Source organism: Sturnira hondurensis, unplaced genomic scaffold (assembly GCF_014824575.4).
Source record: "Sturnira hondurensis isolate 20B ecotype Veracruz unplaced genomic scaffold, ASM1482457v3 Scaffold0008480, whole genome shotgun sequence".
In the NCBI taxonomy this organism is placed as follows: domain Eukaryota; kingdom Metazoa; phylum Chordata; class Mammalia; order Chiroptera; family Phyllostomidae; genus Sturnira; species Sturnira hondurensis.
The window spans coordinates 1,255,666-1,277,510 of record NW_028081111.1 but is presented as its reverse complement, the minus strand read 5'-3'; the positions used below and the strand labels follow the sequence as shown (position 1 = coordinate 1,277,510).

The 21,845-nt window shown below is 41.1% G+C and overlaps 1 protein-coding gene across 3 annotated transcripts in view; it reads left to right on the top strand.

Annotated features, from left to right (window-relative positions):
• UXS1 (UDP-glucuronate decarboxylase 1) overlaps window positions 1–21,845 on the top strand; it is a 125,746-nt gene that overhangs the window by 63,138 nt on the left and 40,763 nt on the right. For 2 of the 3 annotated variants that reach the window (XM_037054990.1, XM_037054987.1), the window contains exon 6: window positions 342–522. In XM_037054990.1, the coding sequence (XP_036910885.1) occupies window positions 342–522 (181 nt within the window). Of the gene's footprint in view, window positions 1–341; window positions 523–20,971; window positions 21,090–21,845 lie in introns of those variants that run through there. The other variant, XM_037054991.1, reaches the window with a different exon arrangement.

The window sequence follows — 21,845 nt, the reverse complement described above, 5'->3', positions numbered from 1 at the left end:
AGGTTAGAATTTAAAAAATAAAAAATAAACATTTTTAAAAGAATGTAAAATTTTCTGTCAAAGAAGATATTTTGAAACTTGTAACTATGATTTTTCTGTCTTACTTACTGGTGGTAATTTCAGTTTTTAGACTATTTGGAAGCTGACAGATGGTATAATTTCTTGGCTCTGGGGTAAGCAGTAAAGATGCTGCTTTAAAGCTTTTGCCATCTTCCTTCCTTCCCCTGTACATAAGTAAGTTTTAAGTTGTGGCTGCACCAGAAATATGTCTTCTTGAAGTTGTTGTCAACATGTTCTCTTGTGCTTTCGCTGGGGATGTTTTACACACTGTTCTGATGCAGATAACTGGAGGAGCAGGGTTCGTGGGGTCCCACCTCACTGACAAACTCATGATGGATGGCCACGAGGTGACTGTGGTGGACAACTTCTTCACGGGCAGAAAGAGAAACGTGGAGCATTGGATTGGCCACGAGAACTTCGAGCTCATTAACCATGATGTGGTGGAGCCCCTCTACATCGAAGGTGAGTGACGCCATGCACTGTTACCATTCAGAGCCCAGCAGGTATGGGATCACCCAGGCAGCCAGCCCCTGAGGGTAAACTGCCTGACTTGGCCACATCCAGTTTCTGTGTGTTTTATTCTTGAAATAGTCTACCCGAGTGCAAGGCACTAATCTAGTTTCTGTGATAAAAAACAGTTATGACAGTGCAGGAGTCTGACTTCACTGTTACGTGCCCTGCCCCCCTGTTTTGAACCTCAAGGTTTGTTGAAGTAAGGCTTGTGTAGTACACATCTGTTCCTGTTGCCTAACAAGTCTGATGCCGCCCCACCCATGTGAAATTGCTTCTAGCTTCTTGTCAGAAAGCGGCTGATGTAGAATGCTGAAATTCTACATAATGAAATTCTGTATATAGAAGAGTTTAAAGCCCTCTGGTAACTTTGACATTTAAAGGAATTATGGTTTGGGAGCTGCACTGGATTGGATGGTGACCCTGGAGAAGATACAGCCACACTTTAACCCCTAGAACCTCTTAACGTGACCGTATGTGAGAAAAGGGTCTTTGCAGATATAATGCAGTTGAGGCTTATCTCGAGATGAGGTCAACCTAGATTGCCTGGGCAGGCTCTAATTCTAACGGCAAGTGTCTGTGAGAGAGAGGGTGGAGGAGAAGTACATATGTGGGGAGAAGAGGAGGAGGCCACATGCAGACTGAGGCAGAAATTGGAGTTACGTGGCTCCGTATTGCTGCCCTGGCGCCTTTGGAGAACGTGTTGTCTGGCCAACACCTTGTTTTCAGGCTTTGGTTTCTAGGACTGTGGGAGAATAAATGTCTGTCACTCTGTTTCACCTAGTTTGTGGTGCTTCAGGGAACTGATACAGGGGCCACAAGGAGACTTTTTTGAGACTGTCTAAGGCATACTGATAAGAAAGAACTACTACCACAGGTACTTGACTAGGAGGCTTCTTAGGGTCACACAGACTTAATGTTCTTTCTCCTTTAGATCTGACCATGTCCTTGAGAAGCAAATGGTATTGTCCCACTTATATATACAGGGCTGGGCAAAAGTAGGTTAATGATAATATAGAATACAATAATAAATAAATAAATAAATAACACAAGCGTAACCTCTGTGTATTGCATACTCGCAGTTGCAAACCTATTTTTGCCTTTCCCTGTATGTGAAAAATGAATGGAGTTGTGGGCTGCCTCAAGTTACAGGGTAGGTAAGGGGCTGCGCCAGAATCCAGCTTTGGGTTGTTGACGCCAAAACTTGGAAATGCCTGCTCCTCCTCCTGCTTTTTCCATATTATGAAATCCTGAACATTTTCCCATGTCAATAAAATGTATCTTGAAGAGTCATTGTAATTGGTCAGCAGTGTTATTATATGGATATGCCATAGTTTACTTACTCATATCTTCATTTAAATTTCTCCAGTATTTTATTATAAACACCTTTGTTTGAATTTTATTTTCTCAATAAAAGCCCAAATATGAATTATGCCGAATAATAATATGTCTCCTTTATCACTTGGTGGTGTTTATTTCACTAATATATTAGTAATATTGAACATTATCTTAAAGAATACTAACAAAAATGTTTTGCTAATTTGATAGGAAGCCCATGGCTCGATGTAGATTTCTTTGGTTATTAAAAAGGTTAGATTTTCTTACATGTTATTAAAAAGGTTAGACTTTCTTACATATTAATTCACAAAAGAAATTAAATAATCTCTTTTACATTTTTTAAAAAATTGTTTTTAGTATGAGTGCTTCATAATAGGGATGGTAATCATTTGACATATATTTAGCATTTCTTTTTGCAACCTGACTTTTTGACTTTTAATTTCATCGAAATTTAATTAAAATATAGTCTCATCTGTTCATTTCCTCTTTGCCATTTTTTCTTTTTGTTTTATGCTGTAAGTGTCCCAAAATTAGATAAGTATTCAGCCATGGTGGGCTTTTTCTTGTTTGTTTGTTTGTTTTGCTTGTTTTTGCTTCATTTTTAAACAGTTAATTATTTAATCTACCTGTGATTTATTTTGGGGTCATGCTATAGTTTTATTAAGTGAAACAGATGCTGTAGATAATAGACAAGCTGTCTCACTTTCTACTTGGACTTCATCATGGGGTGGCTTTGTTGAGGTTTAACTGAGGTAAAGTGCGTGGCAGTGCTCTTGTGGGCACAGTTCTTAGGGTGTGCCTCCACCACACGCCCTCCTGGTTACTCCTCCATTTGATCAAAGGCAAATCTAGATACTGCTATGAAAGACTTTGCTGACAAATTAAAGCTATGAATCAACTGACTTTAAAATATGGTGATTACCCTGGATTATCTGGATGGGCCCCACATAATCACAGGAGTGTTTAAAAGCTGCAGAAAATGGTGGAAGAGCCAGTGAGAGATTGGGTGAAAGAGCTGCAAGAGAGCAGTCAGGAAGATTCCCAGTGGGAGAAGGACTTGACCCACCGCTGCTGCCTTTGCAGGGGCTGTGAGCCAGGTCATGCAAGCAGCCTCTAGAAGCTCCCAGCCAGCCAGCATACGAGACCTTGTGCTGCAGCCTTGAACTGAATTTTGCCAATGATCTGAATTATCCTCTGATGACAGGAGCACAGTCCTGCTAACACCTTAATTTCAGTCCATGAGTGTCAGGGCAGAGACCCAGCTGAGCCACCCCATACTAGGACTTCTGACCTGAGGTTATAAGTAGATGTTTTTTAAGCCTCTAAATTGGTAGGGCAGCAATAGGGCAACTACCACAGGAGGTTTATCACAGTGGCTGGCCCACAGTAAGTGCTCCCCTAGTAATAGCTCTTTTTATTACTCTTTTCCCTTTTCCATATGGCAGTAAGTATTTGTTGAATGAAAGTATTGATTACATAATTGCAGTACTACTGAGAAACCAGAACTTAGCAAAAATGGTATGTTGGCAACCAGCTTACCTGTTTTGACTATGAGCTTTGACACCAGAGCTACTCTAGTTATTTCTGCTGCTGTAGAAAGACTCTGCAGGGGACACACACACACAGAGACTGAATGGAGACACACAATAAATGATTGACACTTTTTGTCCTTTGCTCACAGTAGTAAGTTTCCTTAGGTAGCACTGTAAGACATTTCTCAACCTTCATTTTCTCGGCCTCAGCATTGGCTTCTTTCATGCTCTTGACAATCCCTGCATCCTGTTCTCATCTTCCCATCTCTTCACTCTTTCTGGCCCAACAGTGCCACTGAGTCTGAACTTATGTGAAGAAGTGCATCATTTGATCCTCCAAAAGTACTTTGTGCTTTTCAAAGGTAATAATCCCTTCCTTCACCACTTACATCAAACGTGGGAAGACTTTAACCAGATGGACCTAATTTCACGGGCCCTGTCTCTCTCCTCAGCGTTTCATGGTCACACAAAGGATAACATCATTTAGGGCTCCTTGACTGAGGAGTCGTTGTCTTATATGGATAGTGCCTGTCATGTTTCACGTACACGTCAGTTTAGTTGTTCTTCTTACTGACTTTTACAGCCTGTGGTCATTCTAAGTGGGACTGCCATTTGGTATTATAGTACGAAGTTCATTCTTTTAGCAGCAGTGAACAAGTTTATGTGTTCTGTAATGTGATAAATTATTTTCTTCCTCTGCGTGGTAAGAGTACATAGTCCATAAGCCAAAGTCTAAAACATAGCTCTCTTTTTAGTTGCCTTTTTTTTAAATCCTAGAATGCATAAATAAGTAGAAATTTGAGACTTTTTTATTTTTATTTTTTAAATTATTTTGTTATATTTATTTATCTTTTTAGAGGGGAAGGGAAGGAGAGAGGAAAGAAACATCAATGTATGGTTGCTTCTCCTGCATCCCCTGCAGGGAACTGGCCCCTGCCAGAAACTGGCACAACCCAGGCATGTGCCCTGACTGGGAATCAAACTGCGATCGTCTGGTTCGAAGGCCCACGCTCAATCCACTGAGCTACACCAGCCAGGGCTAGTTCCTTTTTTTAATAGAACTTTAGTTGATCTGATATTTATACCATAGCCGAAATGTGCTTCAGTTTGGTAAGTATTTCGTGTAACATACTTTTGTTTATTTGTTTTGCTGGGGCTGGCAAGTTGTTTGGTTTTTATTTAGGTAACAATGGTGTCACTTAATTCGGCAGCATCGTGCAGAACTTCACTGAATTTTCCTCGGCACAGATTCCTCCTCTCATTGTTTTCAAAGTAGCCATTATGTGTCAAAAGCAAAGACATTAGCATTTTTATTTCAATTTCACATTTACAATAGGAAATTCACTATTCTCTGGTCTAAGAATGTGGTGGTAGAATTGGAAAAGAACAGTGCAGGTGAAGCGTGCTAAGGCTCAGGATTGAGACAGGGTACGCCCATCTCGGGACTGAGAATTCAGGAACTGCCATGCAGTAATAAATTGCAGAATTATGAAAATGCAAAGAGAGACAAGAGGTGCTGGTGTCATAGGGGTTACGATAGAGGCCTACTATTGTGTTGGTTAGACTGTAGAGAATGCGAATGATTGCTTTAGAAGGAATTGTAAGTACTCATGGAAATAACTTAATCTGATAATATATTGCTTTGAAATGGATTTTATTTACTTTTAATTTATTTTCATTGTATTGTTTCATTACTGTTTATTCTTTTTATACCACCCCCACCTCCTGCATTCACCAGTCTGTTGTCCAAGTCTATGAATCCTTTTCCCTTTTTGCTCAATCCCTCCTAATCCCCTTTCCTCCCCCCACCCCATAGCTGTCAGCCTGCTCTCCATCTATGAGTCTGTCTCTATTTTCCTTGTTAGTTCAGTTTGTTCCTTAGATTCCATATAAGAGTGAAATCATATGATATGTATTTGTCTTAGATTTGTATTTGTTCCTTAGATTCCACATAAGAGTGAAATTATACGATATGTATTTGTCTTTCTCTGACTGGCTTATTTCACTTAGCATAATGTTCTCCAGGTCCATTCCTACTGTCACAAAGGGTAGAATTGTCTTCCTTTTTATGACCGAGTAGTAGTCCATTGTGTAAATGTCCCATAGTTATTTTTTTTATTTTATTTATTTGTCTTAGAGGGGAAGGGAAGGAGAGAGAGAGAGAAATATCAATATGTGGTTGCCTCTCATTCGTCCCCTGCCAGGAACCGGGAACTGGGAACTGGCCTGCAACCCAGGCATGTGCCCTGACTGGGAATCGAACTGCGATCGTGTGGTTTGCAGGCCTGTGCTCAATCCATTGAGCTACACCAGCCAGGGCACCACAGTTATTTTATTCACTACTCTACTGGTGAACACTTGGGCTGCTTCCATATCTTGGTGATTGTAAATAATGGTGCAATGAAGATAGGGTTGCTTATGTTCTTTCGAATTAGTGCTTTTGGTTTCTTCTGAAATATTTATTCCCCAAAATGGGACTTATGGGTCAAAAGGTAGACCCATTTTTAATTTTTTAAAAATGATTTTATTTATTTATTTTTAGAGAGAGGAAGAGAGAGAGAGAGAGGGAGAGAAACATCAATGTGTGGTTGCCTCTTGAGCACCCCCTACAGGGACCTGGCCCACAACCCAGGCATGTGCCCTGACTGGGAATTGAACTGGTGATCCTTTGGTTTGCAGGTCAGTGTTCAATCCACTGAGCCACACCAGCCACAGCCATTTTTAATATTTTGAGGTATCTCCATATTGCTTTCCACAGTGGCTGCACCAATCTGCATTCCCACCAACACTGCAAAAAGGGTTCCCCTTTCTCCATATCCTCCCAGCACTTGTTTGTTGATTAGTTGATGATAGCCACTCTCACAGATGTGAGTTGGTATCTCATTGTGGTTTTGCTCTGCATTTCAGTGATAATTAGTGACATCAAGCATCTTTTCATATGCCTATTGTCCATTTGTCAGTCCTCTTTGGAAGAGTGTCTATTCAGGCCCTTTGCCCATTTTTTCATTGGACTGGTTGTTTTAGTGTTGAGTTTTGTAATTTGTTTATAAGTTTTGCATATTAACCCCTTATCAGATGTAGCAGCAAATATGTTTTCCCATTCTGTGGGTTGTCTTTTTATTTTGTTGATGGTTTCCTTTGCTGTGTAAAAACTTTTTAGCTTGATGTCTCATTTGTTTATTTTTTCTTTTGTTTCCCTTGCCCGAGGAGATGTATCTGATAAAATATTGCTATAAGAAATGACTGAGGTTTGACTGCCTATGTTTCCTTTAGCATTTTTAGGATTTGAGGTCTAACATTTAAGTCTTTAATCCATTTTAAATTTATTCTTGTGTGTGGAGTAAGAAGGTGGTTTAGTTTCACTTTTGCAGGTATCTGTCCAGATTTTGCCAACACCATTTATTGAGTAAACTGTCTTTAGGCTGCTGTATGTGATTGCTGCTGTTGTTGAATATTAGTTGACTCTAAATGTGAATTTATTTCTGCGCTCTCTATTCAGTTCCATTGATTTATGTGTCTTTTTACTCTAGTACCATGTGCTGTTTAGATTACTATGGCCTTGTAGTATAGTTTGATATCAGGTAGATTGATTTTCTCCAACTTTATCCTTATTTCTAAGGATCACTGTTGCTGTGGGGGGCTGATGTCACTAATTATCACATATTTTTGAAACATTTGCTCTGGTTTTGTGAAAAACACTGGAATCTTGATAGGAATTGTGTTGAATGTATAGATTGCTTTGGGTAGCATGGACATTTTAATGATGTTAATTCTTTCTATCTATGAACACGATATGTGCTTCCACTTTGTGTCTCCTTCAGTTTCTTTTTTCAGTGTCTTAGAATTTTCTAAGTACAGGTCTTTTACCTCCTTGGTTAAATATATTGCTTTTAAAACTGGATTTAACCAGTCAAAGTGTGCCAGTTTCAGATGTTGAATCTACCTTGTAACATATTTAGCTCTGGAAAAAGTCAAGTTAATTGTCCCTTCAAGATGTCTATTCAGGACACAGGAAATTTTCTGGGAAGCCAGGGTCAAGGGTACCAGGGTGTGTTTGGGTTTTGTATGGGAAATGCCCGGCCATTGAGGTGATGAAAATGGGACTTCATTATTGAATTAGCTCCTTGTTCTAGCTGGGGGACTGGAGGGCCATCTCAGCCACCAGGTGCTTTGTAGAGAAGCAGAGAGCCCCATATGCTTGGAGACTAGGAAGGGGGGAAGCACAGGACATGGGTTAGTGACCATGGGGGGCTTCTCTAGTGAATTGATAACTAGAGAGGGGAGACTACAGTACCTGCAGTCCCCATTCAGCAGAAGGCCCCACGCAGTAGATAAAATATAAGAGAGGAAGGACTCAACAGTGGGTGTAAGGATTTCAGGTCTTGGGCCTGGCCTGCAAGGAACTTGGAAAGCGTCACTTGTATCCTCACAAGAGAAAAGCTGAACAGCCCTGGCCAGTGTGATGTAGTTGGTTGGAGTGTTGTCCCATAAACCAAAAGGCTGTGGGTTCGATTCCCAGTCAGGGCACCACATGCCTTGGTTGGGGGGTTTGGTCTCTGGTTGGAGTGCATACAAGAGGCAGCCAATTGATATATCTCTCTCACATCGATGTTTCTCTCCCTCCTTTCCAGTCTCTTTAAGATTAATAAGCTTGTCTTTGAGTGAGGATTTTTTTAAAAAAGCTGAACAAACTGAATTTCGACAACTCTTCTTTGCTCAATTAGAGAATTGAGGGCCCAGCACAAATTGCCACTTGAAAACTAGAGACACAGGTGAACACAGAGGGCCACAATTTATGGGTGTAGAAGCAGCTGCTTGAGCCTTATAGGAGCACTTTTTATAGAGAACCGACTACCATATTTTGCCAGGTAGAATGTGATCCCATATATAATATGCACCAATATTTTCGGCCCACACTTATAGGAAAAAGCTTTCATTTTAACTTTTTAATTGAATTATTTATATTCAGATACTTGTTTTTTGTATACTGTATAGGAATTTTAGCATTTATTTTTGAACATATTATGATACAAGAATTATTGTGTAACAAATAATTATAAAACACAAGAACAGATATAGGGTATGTCAGGTACTACCTGTGTAATGCATATATAAGGGTATAATGTGCATCCTTATTTTTCCCTCAAAAATGTAGGCAAAAAACTGTGCATCACACATAGCACAATATGGTAATTGCTGGAAACTGAGTGTGGACAAGCTTGAGAATTAAAATTTCCAGAATCTCAGTTTTGAGGGATGGGTGGCACACTTTTGTGATTGTCACCTCCAGGAGCCCCTTTAGGCTCTCACTAAAGATCAGAGAAAAGTCCTGGGTGGTGTGGCTCAGTGGATTGAGTGCCAGCCTGAGAATCAGAGGGTCACCTGTTTGATTCCTAGTTGGGGCACATGTGTGGGTTGCGGACTGAGTCCCTAGTATGGGGCATGTGAGAGGCAACCACACATTGATGTTTCTCTCCCTCTCTACTTCCCTCCCTTCCTCTCTGTCTAAAAATAAATAAATAAAATATTTTTTAAAAGATCTAAGAAAAATCTCTTCATGTTTCCAGTGGGGGATGGGAAGTAAACATTTAAAAATACACCGGTGCATTGTCTTCTCCCTAACAAAGGCCTGCTCTTAAGGGAACGTGTGCTACCAGAACGGACGTCGGGGAAGGGAGTGCTCTGCTCAGGCACACTGAAAGACCAAGACCTTATGGTAGTACCACAGATGCTTCCTCTCCTTCCTCACATTTACCACCATGTTATAGTAAGACTCAGGCCTTGTTTAAGCAGTTTCTAGGGAAACCCAGAGACAACAGGGGTGGCGAAAACAAGAGTACTAGAGGAAATTTTAGCCTCTGACACTTAGAGCTGGAGCAGGCAGTGAATATAGATAGTTTATCTCCTGGGCAGATATGCAGGTCTTTTTAAAAAATATATATTTTATTGACTATGCTATTACAGTTGTCCCATTTCCCTCCCTTCATTTCCCTCCACCCTGCACACCCTCTCCCACCCACATTCCCCCTCTTTAGTTCATGTTCATGTGTCTTAAATTCTTTAGTTTTTATATTTCCCATTCTATTCTTGCCCTCCCCCTGTCTATTTTTTGCCTGCCATCCATGCTACTTATTCTCTGTACCTTTTTCCCCCTACTCTCTTCCCACTCCCCTGTTGCTAACCCTCCATGTGATCTTCATTTCTATGGTTCCTCTCCTGATCTAGCTGTCCTCTTAGTTTGCTTTTGTTTTACGTGTGCTTGTTAATAACTGTGAATTTGTTGTTCTTTCACTGTTCATATTTTCTCTTCTTTTTCTTAGATAAGTCCCTTTAGTATTTCATATAATAAGGGCTTGGTAATGATGAACTCCTTCAACTTGACCTTATCCAAGAAGCACTTTATCTGCCCTTCCATTTTAAATGAAAGCTTTGCTGGATAGAGCAGTCTTGGCTATAGGTCCTTGTCTTTCATGACTTGGAATACTTCTTTCCAGCCCCTTTTTGCCTGTAAGGTCTCTTTTGAGAAATCAGCTGACAGTCTGATGGGCACTCCTTTGTAGGTAACTGTCCCCTTATCTCTTGCTGCTTCTAGGATTCTGTCCTTCATTTTAATCTTGGCTAATGTAATTATGATGTGCCTTGGTGTGTTCCTTCTTGGGACACACCAAGAAGGAACACAACTTCTTTGGCACTCTCTGAGCTTCCTGGATTTCCTGGACATCTATTTCCTTTGCCAGACTGGGGAAGTTCTCCTTTATTATTTGTTCAGATAAGGTTTCCACTCGTGGCTGTTCCTCTTCCCCTTCTGGTACCCCTCTAATTTGGATGTTGGAGCGTTTAAAGATGTCCTGGAGGTTCCTAAGCCTCTCCTCATTTTTTTTGAATTCTTCTTTCTTCATTCTTTTCTGGTTGAATGTTTCTTTCTTCCTTCTGGTCCACTCCATTGATTTGAGTCCCAGTTTTCTTTTCATCACTATTCGTTTCCTGTGTATTTTCCTTAGTGTAGCCTTCATTTGTTAATCTAATTTGTGACCCAAATCAATTCTATGAGCATCCTGATCACCAGTGTTTTGAACTGTGCATTCGATATGTTGGTTATCTCTTGGTCGCTTAGAAGTATTGGCCTGGGGCTTTGATCTGTTCTTCTGTTTGAGCTATAATTTTTTGGTCAGGTCATGTCTGTTACATATGAGGGGCAGAGCTTTAGGTGTTCACTGGGGCAGGGCAACCCAAGTCGCTGGGTTGTGACGCTGTATGTGGGTGCAGGGTTTAAGAGGGAACAATGGCGCTTTGCTCCACTCTGTGTTGCACCTCAGTCCCTTCTGCTGCTTCCCCCAAGCAAACTGGGCCTTTCTGGTACTGATTACTGTGTGGATGGGCTTGTGTGCATTCTAGAACCCTGTGGGTCTCTCCAACAAACTCTCCTGTGAGGCTGGAGGTCTCTCCCTGGGCCTCAACCCACACAGGTATTTTCAATCAGTGTTTAGAGGCTTTATTTCCCAGCGCTAGGGCCGTAGGTTGTGGGATCTGTTTTGCTCCCCAGTTATTTGCGCACGATTGTGGGGCTGCTGCCCGGTCAGCCAGCCACCTTGTACATGGTGTCTCGCTTCTCAATCACTGTCAGTCGCCGCCTCGCTGGTTCTGCCCGTTGGCACTCCACACTTGGGGTCTGCCAGCCGCTGCCTGGGCGCCCAGGGTGCTTTGTGTGCCTGGTGTCACTGTTTCCTGTGCCTTGACTCCTCTCTGCTCAGCTGCCTGACTCTGCCCCGCCTACCGGTCTGAATGAATGTGTCTATTTTAGTTTCTTGGTTGTCAGACTTCCATACAGTTCAATTTTCTGTCAGTTCTGGTTGTTATTTTGTTTCTAAATTGTTGTTGTCCTTATTTTGGTTGTTCAAGGAGGCATAGTGTGTCTACCTATGCCTCCATCTTGGCTAGAAGTCCCAGATATGCAGGTCTTTAATGTGAGATTTTGTTTATCTGTTTCTCTTACTCTGTCATTTCTGCCTTTCAGTGAAAAGTAACAAGGCATGCTGTCCTGATTACTGTGGCTCAGTGGGCTGAGTGTTGTACTGCAAACTGAAAGGTTGCCAGTTCAATTCCCAGTCAGGAGGTGAGTCTGGGTTGCAGGCTAGGTCCCTGGTCGGTGGTGTGTGAGAGGCAACCACTTAATGCTTCTCTCAAGCATGGATGTTTCTCTCCCTCACTTTTTCCCTCCATTCCCCTCTCTAAAAATAAACAAATAAAATCCTCAGAAAACAATTACAAGGTGTGGTAAAAGGCAGAGAACACAGTCTAAAGAGACAAAGCAAACATCAGAACCAGAACAAATATGACAGAAATTTGGGAGTTACCAGACCACAAATTTAAAATAACTATGATAAACATTCCAAGCACTGTAATGGAAAAAATGAACTATGTACAAGAATAAATGGGTAATGAAAACAGAAAGATGGAAACTAAGAAAGAATTAAAATGAAATGCCCGAAATAAAAGCTGTTGTAACAGAAATGAAGAGTGCTTTTGATGGGTTCATTAGTACATTGGACAAAGCAGAAAAAAATGGTTAGCAAATACTTTCCAAATGAAAAAGAGTAAAGAAGAATAAAAAACCAGAGCAGAATATTTAAAAAAACTGTGGGACAACTACAAAAGGTGCAGTATATGCATTATGAGAATCCGGGAAGGAGAGAAAAAGAAGGGATAGACTAGATATATGAAGTAATAATGGCTGAGAGTTCTCTGAAATTAATGACAAGCATCAAACCTCAGATCAGGTGTTCCCAGAGAACGCTAAGCAGGATAAATATCCACCAAATCTGCACGTGGCCACACCATATTCAAAGTAGAAAATTAAAGATAAAGTCTTGAAAGAAGCTGGGGGAGGGGGAGCACACTACCCAGCAAAGAGCAAGGATAGATATTATACCAGACTTCTCTTCAGAGACCACACAAACAAGAAGAATGTAGAAGGAAATATTTAAAGAGTTGGAAGAAAAACTCTCCCAATCTAGCAATTATTATCTGTTTAGTGAAATTATTATTCAAAAGTGAAGGAGAAATAAAGACTTGCTCAGACAAAAGTTGAGGGAATTTTTCCCTCGTTGGCCTGCCTTGTAAGAAGTATTAAAAGTAGTTCTTTATAGAGTAGTAAAATGACCAGGTCAGAAACTTAAATCTACATAAAGAAAGGAAGAATGTCATGAAGGAATAAATGATGGTAAATGTTAAACAAAAACCTTGGAAGCTAAAAGTTGTCCTGAAAGAAAGGGTCTGTTGAGCTATGTGCTAGCCAGAGAAGGACAAGGTCCTGGGGTGTGCAGCCTGACCCCCCACAGTGGGGCTAGATGGGGAAGGCATATCTACCATCCATATCCATCCTTAACACCAAGATGTTAAGCTGCTTTAAAACTTACTGTTTTTGCTTACAAATATATTAGTTGTGCATAAAGGGAGCAGGAGAATGTGAATTGGAGAAAGTCCTGGGGTAGGTGAATTGTGTGTAAAGAAGCATTTCCTGATTCTGGGTTGGTTATAGGCAGCAGTCCAACACGTTCAAGTGTAAGCAAGACATGGTGGCATCTGGTGGTTGGCCAGTCTCTCTCAGTAATCTCGGAAATGGCCACCTGGAAGTTGATTCAAAGTTTGAACATATATTCAGGAATGTAAACAGTCTGTTGTTGGTTTTACTGCAACCCCCCTTCCTGCCCATCCCCAATTATTAAATGATTAACCCTCCTTGTCTCTTCCGTCCACCTTCCTGGCTTGCTATAATTTAATTTAGGACATCTTATTTCTCTTACGTTACAAAATAAAGATGTTTATTTTTCTTATTCGTAGTTGATCTAACAGATAACAATTTCCTCAAAGTAATAATAGCCACATTATATTGGATGATCACTGCTTATGGATAAATAAAATGAGTTTCAGCAGTGCTGTAAGACGCCACAGGAGGGATTAGGACTCCAGTCATATGAGGTAGCCGCTGCCTGTGAAGCAGCACAGTGTGATTTGAAAGTGGGAGTAAATTAGTTGAATTGCAAATTGTAGGACAACTACTAAAATTTTTTAAGTATAATTAATATGCTAAAAGAAGAGAATGGAATTATATACAAAGCTCAATTAAAATGAGAGAATGGCAGAAAAAGAGTGGAAGACAAAGAACAAGGGACATAAACAAAATAGTTACAAATATGGTAGATATTAATCCAAGTATATTTATAGTCACTTTGAATATGAGTGGTTTAAATACACCAATTAAAAAAGAGACTTTTCATAGTGTTTTAAAAAACTAAGACCCTTATTTGACCCTTGAATACCATGAGTTTGAACTACAGGGGTCTTCTTATACATGGATATTTTTTGGTAGGTATTATAAGTGTATTTCCTCTTATGATTTTCTTTTCTTTTTAAAAAGATTTTATTGATTTATTTTTAGAAAGAAGGGAAAGGAGAGAGAAAGAGAGGAAGAGAAGCATCGATCAGTTGCCTCTAACACATCTTCAACTGGGGACCTGGCCCACAGGTCAATTGAACCAGCTACTTTCTGGTTCTCAAGCCAGTGTTCAATACATGGAGCCACACCAGCCAGGGCCAATTTTCTTAATAACATTTTTTCCTCTAGCTAACTTTGTTGTAAGAATATAGTATGTAATGTGTTTTTTAAATCATTTAAAAATTTTTCAGTTACAGTTGATTTGACATGCAATATTATATTAGTTTTGGGGTATATACCAGTGATTAGACATTATGTAAGTGATTCTCCCAGTAAATCTTTGTACCCATCTGACACCATGCATAGTTAGAATATCGTTGACTATATTCTCTATGCTATATTGACTATAATCCCTATTCTGTTACTACCAATTTGTACTTCTTCACCTTTTTCACCCAGTCCCTCCCATCTGGCAACCATGAAAATGTTGTTTATATCTGTGTGTCTGTTCTTGTTTATTTTGTTTTTTAGATTAAATTGTTGATAGATATGTATTTATTGCCATTTTATTATTCATATTTTGCTACTGCTGCTTTTTCTTCTTCCTGTTCCTCCTCCCCCTCCTTTTGTCTCTCTTCTCTCTTCTTCTTCACCCTTTAACATTTCATGTAATACTGGTTTGGTGGTGATGAACTCATTTAGCCTTTTCTTGTCTGGGAAGCTCTTTATATGTCTTTTGATTCTAAATGATAACTCTGCTGGGTAGAGTAATCTTGGTTATAGGTTCCTGACTTTCATCACTCGGAATGTTTTCTGTCAGTCCCTTTTGGTCTGCAAAGTTTCTGTTGAGAAGCAGCTGGTAGTCTTATGGGAGCTCTCTTGCAGGTAACTAACTGCTTTTCTCTCGTTGCTTTTAAGATTGTCAATTTTTCTTTAACCTTGGGTGTTTTAATTATGAAGTGTCTTGGTGTGAGCCTCTTTGGGTTCATCTTGCTTGGGACTCTGTGCTTCCTGGACTTAAACTATTTCTATCACCAGATTAGGGAAGTTTCTGTAATTTTTTTAAAATAGGATTTTAATTTTCTGCTTCTCTCCCTTCTCTTCCCAGCCCCTCCTTGATGTCATTGTTGGTATTCTTGGCTCCTTACACTATGCTCATTATTTTGGATTCTTACTTCTTTTTGCTGTTATGGTTGGGTGTTTTTGCTTCCTTTATTCCAAGTTGTTGCTTTGATTCTCAGCTTCATGTACTCTACTGTTGATTCCCTGTTAATTGCAGTTAGTGTATCCTTTATTTCTGACTGGTTCTTTTTTATGGGTTCTGTGTCTTTTTTTATACTGTTGAAAGGTTTTAAGTTTATCTACTCCTCCTGTAAGTTCATTGAGCACCCTTATTACCAGCGTTTTGAACTCTGCATCTAGGAGATTACTTGTCATCATATTGCTTAGTAGTTATTTTTCTGGAGTTTTGTTCTGTTCTTTCATTTGGGACATGGTTTTCTGTCTCCTCATTTTGACAGCTTCCCTGTGGTTATTTCTATGTGTTAGGTAGAGCTGCTATGTCTCCCAGGCTTGGTTGGTAGAGTAGCCTAATGTGGTAGGTGTCCTGCAGGGTCCAGTGGCACAGCCTCCTTTTCACCCAAGCTGAGACTCAAGGTGTGCTCTCCTCACCTCCATCTCCACCCTGTGGGCTGCATGTGTACACCCCCCTGTTGTAGTTGAGCTTTGATTGCTGTTGATATGTCACTGGGAGATATTTATTCCTTGGCTGATTGGCTGCGAGGACTGACGTGACCAGGGGCCCACCTCACAGAACAGGACTTACTTCAGTGGGGCTTTGGTGCCCACTGAATCTGTTTCTTGTGGAGGTGGTTGGGTGGTGCTTCAACATGAAGCTGTCCACTGTGTGTGCCAGCCCTATGACCTCCCAGAATGTGTAGCCCAAGGTCATGCACTATCTGTGTTCTGCCCAAGACACCCAGCATGAGCTATAAATTGATCTGTGATGGTGATACTTGTGCTGGGCTTGGAGGTGCCCAGAAGAGGCCAAGCTACTAAGCAAGACTGGCTGCTGCTAGTGCTGTGCCTGGGGCCACTTAGCAAGCAGTATAGGGCACGCCGAGTCCAGATACTGCTTGCTAGAGAGATTTTGGGAAAATCTGAAACATGAGCTGAGACAGGTTATTGGTGTGGAAAAGCCACTGGAAACAGCTTGGGTGGACCTCTAAGTTGGGTATGTCAGTTGCTGGGGTGAAGTTTCAGGGAATCTCCAGGGCCATGTATACAGTGTGAGTCAGTTGAACAGACTTGTGTATTGTGCCTTCCTTCTGGCTCTGTGAGAGAAAGACTCAGAAAAGAAACAATGGCTTCTGTCAGCACTTTAGTCTGGGAAAAAACTACCTCTCTAGCTTTCGCCCTGGTGCAGTACACTTCAGTTCCTCCCCATGTGTCCTTGGTGCCTATCAAGCTGCAGTCCCAGTACTGGAGCTCAGGGGAAATGAGTCTGAATAAGTCCGTGGGCCCTTTAAGAAGAATGCTTGGACTCCAGAAGCCCTCCCTCTTACTTAGCCACAATCTCTGCTGTTTTTTTCTGCTAGAAGTTATGGGGACTTCTCTTCCTGGTACTGTAACCCTGGGCTGGGGGTCTCATGTGGTACTGGAACTCTGTGATCCTCAGAAGGGACCTCTGCAGCCAAGATATCCCTCCTGATTTTTATCTTCCACATGTTGGTATGGGACCAGTGTGCTCTGTGTCTCCACCTCTCCTACTAGTTTCCATGTGGCTTCTTTATGTCCTTCTTTGTTGTAGGACTTCCATTCAGCTAGATTTCAGGCAGTTCTGAATCATGGTTGTTCTGTAGTTTAGTTGTATTTTTGATGTGGTTATTGGAGAAGGCTAGTATTGCCTTTACCTTTGCCACTGTCTCCACTGGAAGCTCCCCCAAAGCCTTTTCAAATTGCCTATAATGTGTTAATTGACTGTTTGTGTTATCAGTAAGGCTTCTGGGTAATAATAGTAGGCTATTAGTACATAAGTTTTGGGGGGTTGTCAGTATTTACCTATGGATTTTCATCTGTATGGAGGTTTCATGTCCCTAACCCCACATTGTTCAGGGGTCAACTTTTATATGTTTTTTAAATAAGAAATCACACTTTATATATATAGTTTACAGATACATAAAAAGTAGAGGGGAGAGAAGGCTATATTGGCTTGGCCAAAAAGTTCATTTGTTTTTTTTTTCTGTAAGATGACTCTAGTACTGCTTAGTTGTCTTGAACTTCATTCAGAAAAATTTTGTTAGATTGTACTGTGACAACTGTCATATTAGTGTGCATTAAAAAAAACTATTCAAAATTGGTGAATTTGCATAGCAATTTTAATATTGAAGATGGAAGAAAATATGCAACATTTTCAGCATATTATGCTTTATTATTTCAAGAAAGATAATGCAACTGAATTGCAAAAAAAAGATTTATTCAGTGTATGGAGAAGGTGCTGTGACTCATTGAACGTGTCAGAAGTGGTTTGTGAAGTTTCGTGCTGGAGATTTCTTGCTGGATAATGCTGTGCTGTTGGATAGACCCGTTGAAGTTGATAGTGATCAAATTGAGACATTAATTGAGAACAGTCAGTGTTTTACCATGCAGGAGATAACCAACACATTCAGAATACCCAAATCAATAAAGTTAATAGTGAAAATGAAAAATGTATCTTTTGCTTTATGGAAAAACTAAACAGTCTTGTTGGCCAACCCAATACTATGCTAATACTAATCAAAATAACGTTGGAGTAGCTATTTTAATTTCAGGCTTCAGAGTAAGGAATATTAGCAGGGATAAAAAATGACATTGCATAACAAAACAGTGTCAGCTCTCCAAGATGTCCTGAATGTGTGTACACTTAATAGTTATTACAGTGCATATATGAATTCACTTATAGTTGGGGAGTTTACCCCTCCTGCCTCTGTCAGTAAGGAACAGGTCCAGCAGGCAGGAAATCAGTTAACATATAATTGAACTCAACACTACCATTAATCAGCTGGATATAATTGACATCTGTAGATTACTTTAACGATAGCAGAAAACACATTTCTTCTCAAGCTTTCATGGAAAATTCACCAAGAGTGACCACATTCTGGGACATAAAATATACCTAAGCAAACTCAAAAAAAAATTATATTACTGTTTATGCTATTACAGTTGTCCCAGTTTTCCCCCATTTGCACCTTCCACCCAGCACCCCCACTACCGCAGACAATCCTCACACCCTTGTTTGTGTCTGTAGGTAATGCAGTAAGTTACTTGGCTGCTTAGTATTCGGTACTTTACTTCCCTATGGCTATTCTGTAATTATCAACTTGTACTTCTTAATCCCCTCACCTCTTCAGCCATTGCCCCACACCCACTTGGAAACCATTGAAATGCTCTCCGTATCCATGATTTTGTCTCTGTTGTTCTTGTTTGCTTAGTTTTTTTCAAATAAATTGTTGATAAGTGTGTATTTATTGCCATTTGTTATTCATAGTTTTGATCTTTTTCTTAAATACCGGCAAGTTCCTTTAACATTTCATATAATAAGGGTTTGGTTGCTGGGGTCCAGCCTTGGCAGGTCTCAGGGTCCCTGAAGGATGGACAGCGCAGGTGAAGAATGAAGAGTAGACATCTGATTGGATGCTGGAGAACAGCCAGCCTCTGTGGGTCTGACTGAACTCTCAGTTTGATTTAGGTTTTATTTTTATGGAAATTGTTACATAACATTAAAGGAACAGGTATATGGCATAATCAGTTAAGCAGAAAAAACTAATACAGAGCTAACCAGGAAAAGTACAAGAATTTCCATAGTTTCAGTTATGTTAAACAAAGGTGGTTTTGACCAGGAGAGCCATTAATCAGACAATTAGAAATAGCTGTATGTACAGAGTTTAAATGTCTTATTGTTTATTAAAGTTCTAAGAATTTGACATGGGGCAAAAGGGTACGCTAGACTGAGCAGAGGTTATAGGAAATTCATTATAAGGCCTTTGTGATGTCTAACTTAGCTATCTTTCTGTCTAAAATGTTTCTTTATGTACTACGGACTCTAGCTCCTTGGTAATTGTTTCTACGTGCTTAGTCTGCCTGTCTAATTCTGATTGATACATATTCCTGTCCAAGGTAGAGGAGGGGCTGTTACTCCATCCTCTTTTAGATATTCAGGGGCTACTTCATTAGGGGGACTTTGTTCTCTGGCCAAGAAATTATTTTGTACAACTTCATTGGAATTACGTGGATCGTTGGGCCTGAAATGCAGGTGTCTAAAAATCCAACCACCTATTAATCGCAAAAACAAACATGCATGGAGAGATAGACAGGAAGTCCAGCCACAGTTGCCTCTTCTGTGCAGATGCATCTCATTCGTCCCGACTGTGTCAAGGGACGGCTGCTGGTTGGCTCCCGACATTTGGTTATGATGGAGTCCTTTAGATTTTTCTTGGGTAAGTGCTTTATCTGCCCTTCCATTCTAAATGATAGCTTTGCTGGGTAGAGTAACCTTGGCTGTAGGTCCCAGCTTTTCACAACTTTGAACATTTCTTGCCAGTCTCTTCTAGCCTGCAAAGTTTCTTTTGAGAAATCAGCTGACAAGTCTTATGGGGACTCCCCAGTAGGTAACTAACTGCTTTTCTCTTGCTTCTTTTAAGGTTCTGTTTTTGTTTTTAACCTTTGGCATTTTAATCATAATGAGTCTTGGTGTGGGCCCCTTTGGGTTCATCTTGTTTGGGACTCTATGCTTCCTAGACTTGTGTGTCTATGTCCTTCACCAAATTAGGGATGTTTCCTTCTATTATTTTTTCAAATAGATTTCCAATTTCTTGTTCTTTCTTTTCTTCTTCTGGCACCCATATGATGTGAATTTTGGTATACTTAAATTATCCCAGAGGTTTCTTATACTGTCTTCATTTTGGGGGGATTCTTTTTTCTTGTTCTGATTGGTTGTTTTTTGCTTCCTTATGTTCCAAATCATTGATTTGCTCCTTGGCTTCATTCAGTCTTGGTGATTTTCTGTTAATTGTTGTTTATTTCATTAGTGTATCCTTCATTTCTGACTGGATTTTTTTATGCTGTTGACGGCCTTACTAAGTTTTTTGAGCACCCTTATAACCACTGTGTTGAACTCTGCATCTGATGGATTGCTTATCCCTATTTTGTTTAGTTCGTTTTCAGGAGTTTTGATACGTTCTTCATTTGGGTCATGTTTTTTGTCTCCTCATTTGGTAGGCTCGCTGTGTTTGTTTCTGTGTATTAGGTAGAGCTGCTATGACTCCCCTGTCTTGATAGTGTGGCCTAATGCAATGAGTGTCCTGTAGGGTCCAGTGGTGCAGCCTCCCCTCTACCCTAAGCTGGATATTCAAGGTGTACTCTCTGTGTGGGCTGAGTACACTTTTCCTCTTGTGGTTGAGCTTTGATGCTGTTGGCAGTTCAGTGGGGTGGAATTACCCAGGCCAGTCAGCTGCAAGGGCTGGCCTTAATCACTGAGACCAACCTCCACCCTCTGTGGAGGATTAGCTGTACAGGGCCCACTCTACAGAGCAGGACTTACCTCAGCAGGATGTGGACCTCAGCAGGGATGTCCACCCCTTAAGTGTGTCGCTTGAGGAGGTAGTTGGGTGGTGGTGCTCTGACATGGTCTGTAGCTGTCCACTGTATGTGCAGGCTCTGGGGTTTCCTGGCTGGTGCCAGGCAAGGTCAGTGCAGGGACAATGGAGTCAGTCAGGCTCCCTCACCCAGATGTAGGGCAAACATAACTGAGCAGTGTTCATATAACCTTGAGTAGGGGCCTGCATGTGCAGAGTGAAGCTCTGTTACATAACTAGGTCTGTATTGGCACCTTGCTGGCTTTGTGTGCACTTACTGTGTAAGGGAGTCAGGACTTCCCATGGCACGACTCCTGGCTCGTGGCACATGTGGATCACCCTATCCCAGAATAAAGGCACGTCAGACATCCCAATGGCTCTGGGTATATTTTTCCGTCTGCCAGAATTCCATGTGAACCTGCCCGGCCTTGAACACTTGCAGGACAGTCACTGTCTGTGTTCTCTCTGGGGCCATTTGGCATAAGCTGTAAAGTGATCTGCAGGTGGCTGCTACTCGTACTAGATTTGGAGGTGCCCACAAGGCCTGGCTGTGAACCCAGACCATCTGCTGCTAGTGCTGGGCCTGGGGCCACAGAGCAAGAGGTAAGGGGGCTGGGGACTCACTCAGGCCAGCTGTTGCTTATTTGAGAGGATTTAGGAGGGTCTGAAGCATTAGCCAAGACAAGCCAGCCACTGTTAACAGCTTGGGTGGGCTTGTAAATTAGGTGGGGCAGAGACTCAGGGAATCATTAGGGTGGGGCACACAGTGTGAGCCAGCTTTATGGAGTCTCCGTGTGGCACCTGCCTGCTGGGTCTGTGGCTTTGTGTGGGGAGGGTTCGCCCAAAGTTTTTCCTGGGAGAAAGCTGTCCCCCAGCTCCCACCCCGATGCCAGACACTTCAGGTCCTCCTCACATCTCACTGGTGCCTTTCAGGAGCTACCCCTGTAATAGAGCTCAGAGGGAGTGAGTCTGAGTAAGTCTGTGTGGGCCCTTTAAGAGGAATTGCTTGGGAATCCAGCAGTTTGCTCCATCAATGCAATCCCCACTGGTTTTTACAGCCAGAAGGTATGGGGACTTATCTTCCTGGCATTGAAACCCTGGGCTGGGGTGCCTTACTCTGAGATATCCCTCCTGTTTTTTATCTACCATATATGGGTGTAGGACCAGCCTGTTCTGCATCTCTGACTCTCTACCTCTCCTCTAGGAGTTTTGATGGATGTGGTTTCTTTAATATTGTAGTTATGGACTTCCATTCAACTCAATTTCTGGCAGTTCTGAGTGATGATTGTTTTATAATTTAGTTGTAATTTTGATGTGGTTGTGAAAGGAGGTGAACTGTGTTTACCTACATTTCCATCT